The 16,043-nt window shown below is 44.9% G+C and overlaps 1 protein-coding gene across 19 annotated transcripts in view; it reads left to right on the forward strand.

Moving 5' to 3' along the window:
• Positions 1–14,047, forward strand: part of Dlgap1 (DLG associated protein 1) — a 792,565-nt gene extending 778,518 nt beyond the window's left edge. For 18 of the 19 annotated variants that reach the window (XM_075956092.1, XM_075956087.1, XM_075956089.1 and 15 more), the window contains 3 exons: positions 2,172–2,263; positions 7,895–8,047; positions 10,792–14,047. In XM_075956092.1, the coding sequence (XP_075812207.1) occupies positions 2,172–2,263; positions 7,895–8,047; positions 10,792–11,001 (455 nt within the window). In that variant the 3' untranslated portion in view covers positions 11,002–14,047. Of the gene's footprint in view, positions 1–2,171; positions 2,264–7,894; positions 9,425–10,791 lie in introns of those variants that run through there. The other variant, XM_075956105.1, reaches the window with a different exon arrangement.
• Positions 14,048–16,043: the final 1,996 nt, after the last annotated feature.

Here is a 16,043-nt window from a genome sequence, read left to right on the forward strand (position 1 = left end):
TTAATCTCAGCACTCGGGAGGCAGAGGCAGGCAGATCTCAGTGAGTTTGAAGCCAGCCTGCTCTACAGAGCGAGTTCCGGGAGAGTCAGGGCTATAGAGAGAGACCCTGTCTGGGGAAAAACAAAAGCAAAGGTTCAGTCCATGGTCACTTAACCTTGTTGCTTGTAGACCTCAGTGGCAGAGTATATTGTGGGAACTGAGGAACAAAAAAGAAAGGGGAAATGACTGGGGTACCAGTGTCCCTTTTCCGGCACCTCCTAGCAGCTCGAGTTCCTTCCACTAAGGCCCCACTTCCCAAGTGTCTTCTACTTCCAGAAGCCCCATAGGCCAGTGAACAACATTTTAATACAAAGGCCTCTGGGGGACATTCATGTGAACAGAAGAGCACCCTATTTGGTTGGACAATCTATAAAATGTTTACAGGAGCCTGCTTGTAAAGGAGGCCACTACCCAGAACCTCCAGGAGCAAAACCCATTCCCGACCCACAGAGTCCTCGAACCTCCCATTTTAATATTCAGAGAAAATCTGTTGCTTCAACCCACAGTCTATCTACTGTGTTAGTGGGACAGATCAAATCCAGTGTTCGTGTGTGTTTTCATTTATATATTTATGGGGCTGGAGAGATGACTCAGCAATTAATAGCATTGGCTGTTCTTCCAAAAGACCCCGGTTCAACACCCAAAACCCACATGGCAGGTCACACCTGTCTGCAATTTGAGTTCCAGGGTTTCTGGCACCCTCACACAGACATCCATGCAGACAAAACACGAATGCACATAAAATAAAATAAACTATAGATATATATATAAACAATAAATGATGTGCATAGATTTAATGAGGTAAATAAGATAAAAAGTGCTGTTATAAAATTGTGACTATCAAGACACACTGTTTAAGCCAGAGCCTGTTTGTTGCTCATTTGTTTCCCGTTTCATAGGAGACAGAGGAAGAACGCGATGTTGTCTAATCCACTGAAGGGGTCTACTCCCCTGCCTTTTCTTTGTGCTTTCCACTAGGATGCAAAGCCCAAGAAGGCAGGGCCTTGGCTCCTCTGCCCTTCTCTGGCCTTGGCTTTAGCCTTGGGGGCCAGGCTAACTGCTTCAAGGTTAACCACCACCTCGCTGCAGAACAACAGGGGATTCAAGAGTGACCTTGGACAGACTTCTGTGTAGGTCTGCCCCAGAACTTCCTAGGTAGAATGAGCGTCAGGAGGCCTGGCATTGTGAATCCACAGCAGATTATAAAGTCAGCCTGGGCAATGCCCGTTGCTTTCTTTGTTTTCTCCTGACCTTGTGGTTGAGAAAAGGAGTGTGAAGTTTTTAGATCGAAGCCAACAGTGAGACCGCTTGAACCCTATATTGTCTCTATCAGGCAGAATTCCCAGCCTATCCAAGCCTCAGGTTGTCTGAGTTCTCTCTAGTCTTCCATTGTGGGAGGTTTCTGTACAGGAGGGCGGTTTGCTATGTGGCAGAGCTCCAGCGGGGGCAGCTGCAAGAGCTGCGGGTGCAGGGGGAGCCCTGGGGACACTGAGACCGGAGGCCCCTGCAGAAGTACTCAAAGGCGGTTACTGAGACCGCTTCAAGTACCAAAGCCAGGAGGAAGACTCCACACCAAATGGATGTTAGGGTCCGTGCTGGTGTGACCCAGGCGACAGGTTGAACCCCATCACTCCCTAGCAAATTCATTTCTCAGAGAATGTCAGTGGCTGAACTCCAGGGAAAATGCTGGATTATGGACTAGTTAGGGTGTTAGGAGATTCCTCCCCCAGTTTGTATTACTTTTCTTGTGTTTGAATCGGAATTAGAAAATCAAGCTAGTAGATCAGGATCACTGACTCCATAAACCCGAAACTACACTGGGAAAATCACGTGAAGTTTGTCTGGACCAAGAAAAGGAACGCTAATTTGCCTCTCCTTGGGGTACAGCACAGTGCTGTGACGGAAAACTCAGTTCTCCCAAGAAACAAGAGCGATAAACATGTGGTTTCCCAAGTTGACTTTATGCTTGAACCCGGTATCCCGGGTTTCATGGACCCAGGTGCGTGTGGGTGCGCAATTGTGGGTGTTTTTCCACACCGCAACAGCATAACTTTTTCTTTGCCTTTTTTTTAAAAATCAGACTAAGCTCAACATTGAGGCATTGTGTAAACCTCTGTGTCTGCTCTTTTCAGTTCTAGGGAAAATCCGAACTGCTGTGGGCAGCGCCCAACTTCTCATGGCGCAGAAATTCTACCAGTTCAGAGAGCTGTGTGAAGAGAACCTGGTAAGTACCATCCACATCGCCGTGACTCCTTGTATCACAGCTCGGAGAGACCTTGTCCTCAAGACTGGTCCAGCCAAAGCAAAACTTAGTTTGAACCAAGTTAAGTCAAGGCTCTTTGGAGTCTTTTAACAGATGAATCTGGTTTCCTGCTTTTCACTAAATAAAACAAACAAGCAGAAAGAAGGAAGGAAGGAAGGAAGGAAGGAAGGAAGGAAGGAAGGAAGGAAGGAAGGAAGGAAGGAAGGAAGGAAGGAAAGAGGGAGAGAGAGACTCTCTTAAATAATCCTAGGGACAGAATTAAGTTAAAACTCCATTTCCTGATTTTTTTTTTATATTGAAAACTTTCCATGTTCCTAGATTTTGTATGTTGCTTTTGGTTTTCTTATTCTTAGTAAAATTTGGAGCAATTGATGTTTCCTAAGTACTTTCCAAACAAAGATTCCTCTCTCTAAAACAGCCGTCGGTGTCTCCTGATCAGTTTTGCTCTAACCCAAAGGCCAGAGGTTGAGGGTATGACAAAATGTGGATTTGACACCCTGAGACAGGTGACATACAAACATGAAGGAAGGGAACCCTCTTCCGTAGCAGCAGCAGTGACAGCAATAGCCTTTGCAAACCTGGCAGGGAAATAAAGGCCGGGAGCCTCTTCCAGGAGGCCTTAAAGAAGACCTCCATCCAGCACGAGGGACTCTGCACACACAGCTGCTGCCGGTCAGGCTGGCGCTAACACAGAGCAAACGCACAGCAACTCGGTGATGTGCGGGAAGGGAAAACACACCTAACATCTTAGAGGACCCAGGTCGGGCTTTAGAGTTTAAACTCTGTGTCCTAGGCACTGCGTTTTCTCCTCAAAGGAATCTAGTCCAGGGCTGGCAAGGTGGCTTCTGGGTCAAGGGGCTTGCTGAGAAGCCTGGTGTTCAATCTCCAGAGCTCACATGGTGGACTCACGAAAGGACCAGCTCCCATCCTCACACACACACACACACACACACACACACACACACACACACACACACAGAGTGACATGTGCACCAGCCCCACCCTCACTTACCCCACACTCACACTGAATAAATGTGAAAACAGAATTGATAGGCAAGTGGCCAAGTGTACTACAAAGGAAAACATAAATATCGTGCACACTTTAAAGATGAAATTACAGGTACTTTTTTTTTTTAATGTGTACTGATTTCTAGAAATTATCAACCTCATGGAAGCCAGTTTTGACATCTTGCCATTCCTCACAGTGGCTTCTATAGCCACTAGAGAAATTCCTGTTTATGGTAATGCCACACCAACAGAGGATGGTCATTGTACTGCTCACAGCAGGCCTCTGAAGAGCAGGTCCAGCACCAAATGTGTCGGATGCCCGGGTGACTACGCAGAATGGCCATTTGGAGTTCCTAGTGGCATTGTCTTTATGACTTACAGATGGGATCGACAGGCACAAAAGTTAAGAAACAGCTACCAGCCCACAGTAAAATCAGACCCAAGATTCAAACCCTGATCTCTCCGGTCTGTCCCCCATAAATCCCAGGCAGGATTTGAGTTCCATCCCTTACCTTTGAAGAGCGAAGTCATCCCAGGAAGTAAATATGACCTGGTGGTAGTTCCTCTTAGCACCACATCTGTATGAAAGGGACTCTAAGGGGCAGCAAGATGGCTCAGTAGGCAAAGGGGCTTGCTGCCAAGTCTGATGACCCAAGTTTGATCCCAGGTCAGATAAGATGGAAAGAGAGAACCAGCTCCTACAAGCTGTCGTCTGACCTCCACCTGCTTTCCCAGGCACTGCCTCCAGCACACGCACGTTAAATAAATGTGTGTGTGTGCGTGCGTGTGTGTGTGTGTGTGTGTGTGTTTAAAAGTGACTGTAGGGTTGGTCGGAACCAGGTGCAGCTTTTCTTTCTTTACTTCCTCTTCCTTTGAGGAGGCAAAAAAAAAAAGAAGATAGTTTGAAAACTTATTTATTCCCGACTAGATTCTCAAGCTTAAAGTGAATGGACGAAATTTGTTTTATCCCAGCCACACTAAACCAGGGGGCCACCCCCGACTGTCCCTCTGATCTCAGAGATGGTCTGTCTAGACTCCACTACCCTGTCACATGACTCATGACTGCTGAGTTAGAGAGTGGCTAGCGCTTACAAGCTCTCTTTTCTCATTTGTTTGTTTGACAACACGGGGCAAAGAGATTCCTTTGGGGGGAAGACCGAGTTGCCCACGATACTGATTTAAGCACTCTAGAAGCTACTAAAACTGGAGGTTGACTATGCCCAAACCAAAGAAATCTAAAATCAGAAATTCTGTAAAATCTAAAGCTTTGGGGACACCAAGGCATTGATACTGTATTCATCTGACCTCATAGAACATGTCACAGTCAATACAGGTACATTAAAAAATATATATAACAACCTTCAGACTGTGTGTACAGGTGTACATGACATATGCATGCATTTCACATTAAGACTTGTATTCTGTCTCCAAAATATCTCACTGTGGACAGGAAAACATCCAAATCCTATGAACTCTAGCATCTCGACATCTGGTCCCAAGGGTGCCAGATAAGAAGCTCAATCTGTATTATTCCTTTCATTGGTGCTAAAACAATACAATAGTAAAAACGCATGACCCAGAAAGTGTCACTGCATTCCAAAATATTAACTGTTTAGTTTCCCACTGTGGATAAGGCTGACTAATTGTGAAACCGTGAAGTAGTGAGATGAGCTTTCTCAGTCTGCCTATCCGTTCTGCATGTTGGGGGGTTGTTTGCCTAGCCCTTTTGGTCTTTTGTTGCTTGCAGTGTAAGCCTCCAACTTGGGAGTTCTTGCTCCAGCTTACTTAGTGGTAGACTAAGTTGTTGTATTTATTTTATTTTGCTTTGTTCTGGCTTAGGTGCCGAAGACTGAGCCCATGGTCTTGAGCATGTACCTCTAAAGCCACACTCACTCTCGTCCCTGGGATAGATTATAATATTGCCAAGCACCTAAAAACTCCATAATTTATTCATTCCAAAGAACGGCGTGCGTTGTTTCAGAACCGTGTGCACGTCGGCGTCCTTATTTGCCGTCACTCTTGCTCATCTTCCTATGTAAATGCTATTTCCAACCTTGTTAAACAACTGGATGACCCCACAACCTTGACGCTTTCTGAAATTCTGATGATACCGTTTTCGTGAGGTTAATTTTAAATGTCCAAGCTGGCCTTAGTTATCATAGGACATGGGGGTTTACAGTTGGCTTTGGTTTTGGTTTTTTAAGACAAGGTTTCTGTGTGTAACAACAGTCCTAGCTGTCCTGGAACTCGCTCTGTAGACCAGGCTGGCCTCGAACTCACTGAGATCCGCCTGCCTCTGCCTTCCGAGTGCTGGGATTAAAGGCATGTGCCACCACCGCCCAGCACAGTTGTTTCTACTACTAAGAAATAAGGAGAAACGACACCGGCCGGAAGCCCTGCCGCGTGGACGGGAGGGCAACTCCTGCTGTCTGACTGGGAAGCCTTCAGCTGCTTTTGCAAAGGGTGTTAGGCAACGACAGTGATTACAGCTTACAGGGACAAAGAAAGTCAACTCCCGAGCCAGGTCTTTCCACTGAGGAGGCCGAGATAGAAAGGTGGAGCTTTCCAGGCCAGCATAAATCATACAGAACACTCTCAAGCAAACTAACAAAAGTCAGCTCTCGGCCGGCTTCAGTGGAGCTGGCTTCTCAAGCCTGATGACCGGAGTTAAATCCCTGAAACCCACACAAAGGTGGAAGGAGAGAACCAACTCAATAAAGTTGTCCTCGGACATCCACACGCTTGTTGTAGCACACACACCACACACACAAATGCACCTGTGCGCATGCACACATGTGTGTGTATTATCCTCTGACCTCCACACGCATGTTGTAGCATACACACCACATGCACAAACACACACGTGTGCGCATGCACGCATGTACATGCATATTGTCCTCTGACCTCCACACGCTTGTTGTAGCATATATACCACAGGCACAAGCACCCGCATTTGCACACGCACACATGTATGTGCAAATTGTCCTCTGACCTCCACACACGTTGTAGCATGCACACCACACACACAGACACACACATGTGCACAAACACGCATGTATGCGTGTATTCTTGATAATAATAATTTTTGTTGGTTTGTTAGTTTTTGTTTTTTGAGGTTTTTTTTCCAGACTGGGTCTCACTCTCTTGCTCTGGGTATCCTGGAACTCACTGTGTGGACGAGGCTGGTCTTGAATTCCTATGAGATCCACCTGCCTCTGCCTCCCAAGTGCTGGGATTAAAGGGGTGTATCACTATGCCCTAATGACAATAATAAAAATTTTGAATGATTCTTTATAAAAAACTTTTTGTTGGTAGTGGTTTGGTTTTTCGAGACAGTGTTCATCTGTTTAGTCCTGGCTCTCCTGGAACTCATTCTATAGACCAGGCTGGCCTTGTTACTCAAAGATCCACCTGTCTCTGCCTCCTAAGTGCTGGGTTTAAAGGCAGTCACCACTACCGGCTGGCAAAACATCAGTTCTTAAACACTGAAGGATATTTGCGATCCTGAAAAGGGAATTATTATCAGCATGCATATGTATGTGTAAAGATAAAGTTTTCTGACATTTGCTATATTTAAAACTAGCTAACTTCCAATGTGTCATGTGATAAAATGATTCGTTATTATATATACCAGTAACGTCTCAATCACTGAACACATATCTATTTCAAGGACTACCTGTGGATATCCACGGTTTGCCGCACACCGCGCCCCCGTGTCTGCACTCTGTGCGCTGGCACCCAGTTCGCAAGCTTCGGGCAAGGGGGCTGGAGGTTAGAATACACAGACACACACAGACAGAGAGACAGCGACACGGGTCATCCTTGAATCCCCCAAGAATGCCCCCTTTATTGTGTTCAGGGGCAGATTATATAGAGATAGCCACGCCCCAGCCAAACCCACCAGAAACCACTCTCCTGCCATCAGGAACTCCTGAAGGTCTCGTGCTCAGAGCAGCTGTAGGCACTCAGATCAGGGGATAACAAGAAATTCAGGATCTGGGGTCTCACTGCTCCCAACAACGGTTGACCATTTGCTTCAAATATTCAATTTGAATATTTGAATTCTGGGCACCAGAGAAGCCTCGAGAACCAAGTACTTAAAAAGTTCCTTGTTGCTTATTCATTCTGTCCCTAATATTTTACCCAACATGAGTGCTAAAACTAATCTCACTCTAGAATTCTCGTCTGTTCTCCCGATAAACTGTGTGGCATGAAATCACACATGGTTTTATTTTCAAGGCAGTATTTTTATTTGAATCTATTGTTTAAAAATGTATCCAGGAAGAGATAACGCATTCTGGGATGTTTTGTTTCAAATGTTTAGACTCTCCCCCACTTATCAGACTGAAACAACCATGCTATTGTAAGGATGAGGAATTTTACAGCCTTGACATTTGAAAATCAGGGACTGGGATGGGGGCCTGTAGAAAATCCCTATTGGTAGCCTCACTGTTATCTCTTATCTGAAAGCCAAAAGGAACTCGGCCTCCTTGGGTTCTTTGAAATGTTTGAAAATGCATTTGTGGCCCCCGTTTGCCATCCTGCTGCCTCTAAATCATCTATATTTTTCTCTCTTTTGCACAGAATCCCAATGCGCATCCGAGACCCACTTCCCAGGACTTGGCGGGGTTTTGGGACATGCTGCAGTTGTCCATAGAAAATATTAGTATGAAATTTGACGAACTTCATCAGTTAAAGGCCAATAATTGGAAACAGATGGATCTTCTTGACAAGAAGGTAGAACAATGTAGATTTTGTATGGTCCATTTAAAAAGCTGCACAAACCCTGGACAGTCTAAATAGGCTTCTGCACTCAGCCCTTCTGTTCACCATGTGAAATGGAGCTGGCATCGTGTCCATGTCATTGGAATGGCAATGTTTACATACTAACCACTTGGGATATTATCTGTAATGTGTTTCAGGCATACTTTCGAAGAAAAACCTGTCTTTGTGAATTGGAAAGTGGGAATGTGGCTTTTCTTTCTCTTCTTCCTTCTTCCTGTCCTTCTTTCTTTCTTTTTCTCTTTCTTTTTTCTTTCTTTGTCTTCTCTCATTAATTAAACTTTAAGTTGAACCCCCTTAGACACTGGAAGGAACCGCCTCCAGTTTTGCTTTCTAAACCAAAATCAGTGACCTCTTTGGTGTATGGTTCCCCAGAGTTCAGTTCCACGCTCAGGACATGTTTCCGAGCAGTACCTGGCTGACAGTCGTCTCACAAGCAGAGTAACGAAGAAGTCACTGGCGCCCCAGTCTAAATGCTCCCTGTGAGACTGGTAGTCATCTTAAGTGTTGGGATTTTTTTTCCTAACTTTGATTGATTTGCCTGGGGCAGTATTGTTCCCTGGGAATCTTCATGCAACAGTTTAGAAATAAAGGCTTAAATTATTTTAATTAATCAATCATAATTTCATATTTGATTACTGTGGTTCTACCAGGCTTCTATAAGTATCTCATGTCTGCCGTTCCAGGCTGATCTGTTCTGTATGAGGTTTGTCTTTTTTTTTTTTTTAAATAACTTTTGTTCTTCTATGAACCGAGGTCAAATAGTTCCAAGAGATACCCCTGAAAATGAAGGCTGGTTATTTGCTCGGAGCAGAGAGAGCCCTGCCCTTTGGGGTCTCCTGACCCATCAAGAACTAACAGCAGAGGATGCTGCCCATCCTCTCCGGGTGTATGGGGTCAGTGGGCACCCAGGACAAACCCAGTCCCAAAGGAGGGCAATGTCGTCACCACTACCCACCACCTCTAGGTCTATGGCCATCCAACTGGGGGGATTAGAACCAAGCTTGAAGTACTATCGATGTGTGTGTGTGGCCTCTGCTTTGAGAAGCCAAACGTTGTGCTTCATCTAGTTTTCTTTATGTGTGAAACTGTCTGCTGGCAAACTGGTCTTAAAAGAATACACACGTGTACACACGCTGGAATTTAGGAATGCTCCATCTAACTTCTCACCTACTGATTCTTTAATATTATTGTTTTGAAAAAAAATAAAGTGTGCAAAGAAAGAAAAATGACTAAAAAGCTTCCAATATTCATACTTTTAAAAATATCCACCAGTTATCCCACAAGGAAGATTACAAATGTCCCGAAGAAGTGATGCAAAGAAATCGTTACATGTGATTTATTGGTATGTAACCTAATAATAAATTATTAGCTTAATTATTTTTTTTAAGTTTTTAACAATGCATTTTGCCTATGATCAGAGCCTTTCTTTCATCATCTCATGAACCTGACAGGGAAACAAAAGATGAAGAGACAGAGGTGGTGGGAGACTGTACTCTATCTTCTCCCTTTTTGTCCGTCAGCAACACAGTCCACTTTAAACAAGCACGGGCCAAAGCCCAGTGTGATGATACTGAGCTCTGCATTTCTCCCTGGCAAGCAAGGAGGACCCGCTGTACTGAGCATCAATGTTAAGTCGGATACTCAGTACCTTCATGATAAACTTCACGTTTGATTTCATAAGGATGCAGGGTGTTTTATCTAAGTGGAAATGTGGGGTTGCTGTGGACTGTTGCAGAGCCCAGAAGGTCAACATCTCTCTCCTTAAAAGCACCCTTTGTGGTTTAGATGCCTTTCCTTCCCCTTGTACGGTTATCATGAAGGCGTGAGTGGCTGGATTTTGCTGTAGATTAGAAAAGATCTAATACCATTTCGGAGTTTGCTGATAAGAGACATGGCCTTTACCAGTCCTGTGCTCAGCTTTGATAACAAGTTGGGATTGTCTTCAGGGCTACCACAAGCGTGCTGAAACCCCTAGGGACGGCTGTCCTGGAAAAATCCTCCCCAGAGTAGGAAATACCAGTTGTTCACCCCCACACCCCGGTGACCCTGTACAATCTATGGCTGTGTGTTGTGCAAAAAAGGTGTAACTCCCGATGGCACCATTGTAGCCTAAAAACACTATCTTATAATAGGAAGGAATGGAAGGGAAGGCTGGGGAGGCGGAGGGAGAAGGCCAGGGAGAGAGAGAGGGAGTAGCAGGGGCTTTTTCTCGAACCCAAGCTCTCCTACCTGATGCTCCTCATAAAGATACAGCTTAGAGTTCTAATTCATTCTGTAGCTGTTGAGATCTCCTGACCCACTGCTAGCGCCAGGAATAGTCTGGGGGGGTTGCAGACAGAGCCACCCTCACTGTGAGGTGCACGGAGCCCCTTGCAGGGCTGCACTTTAAATGCCCACACTCTGCCGTGGAAAGGCCTAGTTCTGCGATGCAGTTTTCCCCTCGACCTTAAGTGTAAGAGATTATGTGTTGTTATTGTTGTTGTTGTTTTGTTTTGTTTTCCCGCATCTTTTGAATATCCAAGCCAGAGCAATGAAGAGAAATCATATATACAGTGTGCAGATCAGAACTAACCGTCCTTAGGTTTAAAAAAAAAAAAAAAGAAGTGTATGTGTTTTCGAACTACTGACCTATCCCAGTCTTTCCCAAGCTTGTCCTGAGAAGCTGTGTAATGTCCTGAACCTTCTGCTTTGATCAGGAGCGAAGGGCCCCTCCTCCAGTGCCAAAGAAGCCGGCGAAGGGCCCCGCGCCGCTGATCCGGGAGCGCTCGCTGGAGAGCTCGCAGCGCCAGGAGGCCCGCAAGCGCCTGATGGCTGCCAAGCGTGCCGCGTCGGTCCGCCAGAACTCGGCCACCGAGAGCGCGGAGAGCATCGAGATCTACATCCCCGAGGCGCAGACCCGGCTCTGAGCGCCGCAGAGGACCGTCCCGCCGCCCTGCCCTCGGCCACCTCCCCGTTCCCCTCCGTCTCTGAGCTCAGTGACCGCCACCGTCCTGGCGTAGTTGACCTCCTCGCGCAGGAGCCGCCCCCGAGCCGCCCCGCTTCCTGGACCGCTTGGCCCATCTTCTCCACCGAGCTTTGCTCCCCTGTCCTGAAGCCTCATGCAGACATCCAAACCCTTTCTTTTCTGGAACAAGCAAACCCACCTGTGTAGAAAAGACACCTTGTAGGTCACTCACCTTCCTCAGTTCTTTCAAGCTAGTGTGTCCCTAGAACTCAGCAATATAAAACCATAGGGTATTTCAGAAACCCGGTATCCTCTGAGACTTAACCGTCTTCCACGTGAAAGAAGCGAGGGCTCGCGTCCCTTTATTTGCCCCCAAACAGTTATTTTTACAAGCAGGCAGATCGCTTTATTTCTTATATCAGAAATCACACCGTCTTGTCGGAATCCATGGTGACCAAGAGAGAGGGACCAAAGCTGACCTGGGGTTGGGGGCCTGGGTGTTGGAGGAGAGAAGGGTAAAGTGTGTATCTTCGCAGCTGTACAAACTGCCTCTCTGGTACTTCATTCAAACCGCTTCAGATGTTTCAATCAGCAGAAGATTGTAAATTCGATCTTTCAGGGAAATTAATCTATTCTGAACGGCAATAAAATGAAGAAAGTTAAGGCAAAGGAAGGTTTAAGATCCTATATAAGGAATCTGTTTATTTCTCTTATTATTAAGAAAATTTAGACCTGAAATGTTTTATCAACTTTTCTTGTACTCTGTGTATTATAATGTCACGGCCGTGGTTTTTAAATGGGGGGGAGGGGGCGGGGGAGAAAGAGTTGGTTCAGGTAGTTTAATGTCCATTCGCGTGGGCTCACTTAAGATTTCACACACACGTAAGAACACTTGTGCTTCCGAAAGACGGCCAGGTCATTTCCAGAGAAGAGTTCCGGTTCCCTGCCACCCCTTCGAAGGCTACATACCTGTCTAGTTTAGCCCAGCACGTCATATTTCAGGGCTCTCCCCTCGCTCCCGTACAGGGTTCACGTGTCCCCAGCACGGGGTTTCCTCCTCTAGCAAAGGAATAAACTTAAAAAGGTTGTCTACCCCAGTTGTCATGCCGCCTCATTCCAAAGAGCTGCCATCATGATCCCGAAGTTCCAGGTAGAGAGAAGTCTTTCGATGCGCAGGGACCAAGAGCTGTAAGGAGAAAGGGAAGTCGTAAACGCTGATAGAAATCCGTGCTTTGGGTTGGATTCCAGACTTTCTCTTGGCTTGCAGGTTAGTCGTGGTGGATGGCTGTGAGCACTGGCCTCCTGCTGAAGTCTTCAAACGCCCTTACTTGTAGCCGTTTAAATATTCAGAATGTGGCGATCTGAAAGGGTCAGCCACATACTATGTCAAGCTTGCAACCTAAATTTTGCCATTGAAAAATGGAAGTCTTAAAAGAAACAAACAAACAAAACGCTTGCACCAGAGACGCTTAAAAACATACACTCTCATAGCCAGGTGCTAATTTAATTTTCTTTACAAACTTCAGAGAAGCGATGGGTCTAGCAAGCACTATTTTCAGACACACTCTAAAACCACTAGAGGATTCGCTACCTCTCAGAGCCCTTGGTGCTCTGAGCTGCCTTTACTAACAGGGCACAAATGTTCGCTCCCTGCTGTGGTTTACAAGAAAAGGGCTACTAACTTATTAACAAAAACATCAACAGAACAACTTTTAACTATGGCAGACAAAGTCAGTGCTTTCTCAACTGGAGCAGAGATCCGTAGGCTTCAAGAATTTGCTAGTTTCAAAAAAAGACACTTTCTCTTTACATACTGTGGGAAGTATGCAGGAGTAAGGCCAACTGTCCCCTTGGGTAGCCCGTGGTCACACTCACCAGAGAAAGACTGGAATTCACCGGAAGCAGCTATTCTAGATCCACTGTCAGGACTACAGCTCCCTGCCCTGAGGTAGTGTTCAGGTTCTAACGTGATCCCAGATACTCCTGCAGGGTTTTCTTTGGAAACTGATTTGGCCCAGGCTGTTTTAAAGAGGGACGAGAGAAGGCCTAGTTATCTTGTCTAAGTGAGTGGCATTTGTATATTCATAAGCTATTTTTGGTAAGAATTTTAAATCTTTTAGCTGAACGCCTGCAGGGCATCACAACCTTTGCCTTCCTGAAAAACACAGTTTAATCTGTACAAACACTTTATAAAAAAAAAAAGCTAATTATTGACGTTAGGACCTGACCCCCACACAATACAGCTTGTTATCCACTGGACCCGGAAACTGACATCTTGTGAGCATCACCTCTGTTGTGTTATTCTTTTTGATGTAATTTGTAGAGATGTTTTTTAGTTCATAACGAACAGCGGATGTACCCTGAAAAATTACTTATTTTGTTTAACTTTGGTATAAAGGTGTTGGGCATTTTCTTGGGGCGGGGGGGATTACAAAAGAAAATTTTCTCCCTCATCAAAAACAAAACAAAAAAAAATACGTTCAAATAAATTAAGTATTTATTATATTTTTTGCAGATGTTTCCATACAATTCACATAACCTTTTTGTAAAGAGAGATGAAGAAATGGATTAAAGATTTTTAATATTTGAAATGGTAAATAGAGCTAATTTATTTGTAATATATTTCTGTTATTTATAGATGTTCCCTTAATGTTTTCCTGTGCAGTATGCTTTCATTTAAGCCTTATCCTTGTGAATTTACCGTTTCTTTTTTAAGAACATGTCTAGATGCATATTTTAAATAACTGGATGTAAATCATTAGCATATCTGAATTCCCTAATGTAATTTTTAAAAATTATTTTGGTTTGGGGAAAAAAAAGATTCATTTGAAAGCCTTCAGATGGAGGGGTGGGGAAGATTTTTATGGCTTTCTGAATTGGAATTTCATAGGCTTATTTACCTAGATTGTGTGTGGTCAAAAAAAAAAACAACCAACAATCTGTAAATACATGAATGTTTCCCATAATGTAAAAAGAAGGAATTAATAAAATAATCAATGCACCGCTTTGAGGCTTGTGTGGGGTTTTTTTTGTTTGTTTGTTTGTTTGTTTGTTTAATTTTTCGAGACAGGGTTTCTCCGTAGCTTTTTGGTTCCTGTCCTAGAACTAGCTCTTGTAGACCAGGCTGGTCTCGAACTCACAGAGATCTGCCTGCCTCTGCCTCCCGAGTGCTGGGATTAAAGTTGTGCGCCACCATCGCCTGCGGCGTGTTTTTACTGAAGCCCTGGGGCTTCTTTGGAAGCGGGCAGCTCGGCGACTAAGAGGCACGTCGTCTTTCTCATGTCATTGTGATGACACACCGCGCTCCCTCCCCTGCCACACAGGCTGTGGGAGCTCCCATCTCCAGGATTTCAGAACTGAAGTCTTCAATCCCGATAATCACAGATGCTTGGCGTGTTGATTCAGGTGCCCCTGCCACTGCGTTATGCTGACAGGTGCAGATTAAGAGTGATGCTCTGGGCCCCTCACACGTATGCATTTTAACCACTTTGGTTTCTTTGCATACATGCCCCCCCTGCGTTGTGTTTCCCACACAGTTGGACTCCGTTGTTTGTATCCCACCCTCACAGTAATCAAAACGGTGGATGTCAGTGACCGGGTGTGTTTAGCATGTGTGAGGCCCTGGATCTCATCTCCGGTACTGGGAAGAAAGGAGAGGGGAGAGAAAAAGCAGAGGAAAGACATTTTTGCTCACAGTTTACTTACTAGACACGGCAGCACAATTACTAAAGGATGGGTTGGGCTCTCAAATGCAGGCCTGTGTCCAGTGTCTCCAATACCACCTCTGCTTCTTTCCCTAGTTCACGTTGGCTAATTATTTGCCACTTTCATCTGGGTTTTATGCTTCCAAAGTGGACTTGCGCTCATCAGTGGTCTGAAAGAATCTGGCCACTGTGTCTGTAGTGCCTCCTTCCTAGCTTCCTCCACATTCTTGGCAAAACCCCTTCACCTACATGCAACAGAGTTGGAAATGAGTAGACAGGCATCTTTTCTGATTTTGTTCATAAGCAGGATCTGTGCCAGTCCCCAAATAACACAATATGTGTTGAACCTGAGAAGCAAAATGGTCACCTTACCGAATCCCTGAGGGCCACGAAGACCTCATGACTGGATACGCGCACGCTGCTCATCTAATCTGAGTATATTTCTTGCCTTTTCGCCGCTCAGTTTTATCTTATCCAGGCTCTATAGCATTTCAATCAATCCCCAAACTGAGTTCGCTTTTGAATATAAGAATCTAAAGTTAACGAACTCCAGCTAAGGCAGGAGGATCAAGAATTCAGGTCTAGTCTGGGCTACATGGAGAGACCCTGCCTAGAAAAATGAAGGAAAAGAAAGTGAAAATGGAGGATGAGGAGGAGGATGAGAGGGAGAAGGAAGAAAGAGTTGAAGGAGGAGGTGAAAAAGAGGTGGAGGAGTCATTAAGTGAACAGTTTCCATGTTAGAGTCTAAACCCCCTTTCCTGGAAAATATAATTTAGTTGTTTTTTTTTTTAAAGAAATTGAAAAAAAAAAGTTTGTTGAGAACATTACTTTTTTTTTTAAATCTTTGAAATCCACTCTTTGAAAGCTTACACTGATTTTGGTTTAAATAAATGACATGTTATTAAAATCACAGTGTCAGTATGTTCGCTCAGTAAGTGCTGCTGGGAACCAAAGGTGCTGGTTTTCCTTTTGTTTGTTCAATTGCTGTTTGACTTTCAACTGCGAAACCAAGACCCAATCAATTCCTTTTGCAAACAGAAACTAATGACCCTGTCTGAAATCCCTCCTTTGCTTCTAACTAATTTTTAAGTTTGCGAAATAGGTTTTAAATTCCCCTTCACGTCTCCCATGAAGCAGAGCGAGAGGGCAGGGCTGCCCCAGGTACACCCTTCTTCCCTGTGTGAATCCCAAGAATGCGGAGCCCCAGATGGCACCCTGTGCCTTGGTTAGGGGATTATTTCCATATGTCTTCTAAACAAAGGAACACAAGCCTGAACTTACACAAGGCAGGAAGCAGGAA

The sequence above is a fragment of the Microtus pennsylvanicus genome, chromosome 22 (genome assembly GCF_037038515.1).
Source record: "Microtus pennsylvanicus isolate mMicPen1 chromosome 22, mMicPen1.hap1, whole genome shotgun sequence".
In the NCBI taxonomy this organism is placed as follows: domain Eukaryota; kingdom Metazoa; phylum Chordata; class Mammalia; order Rodentia; family Cricetidae; genus Microtus; species Microtus pennsylvanicus.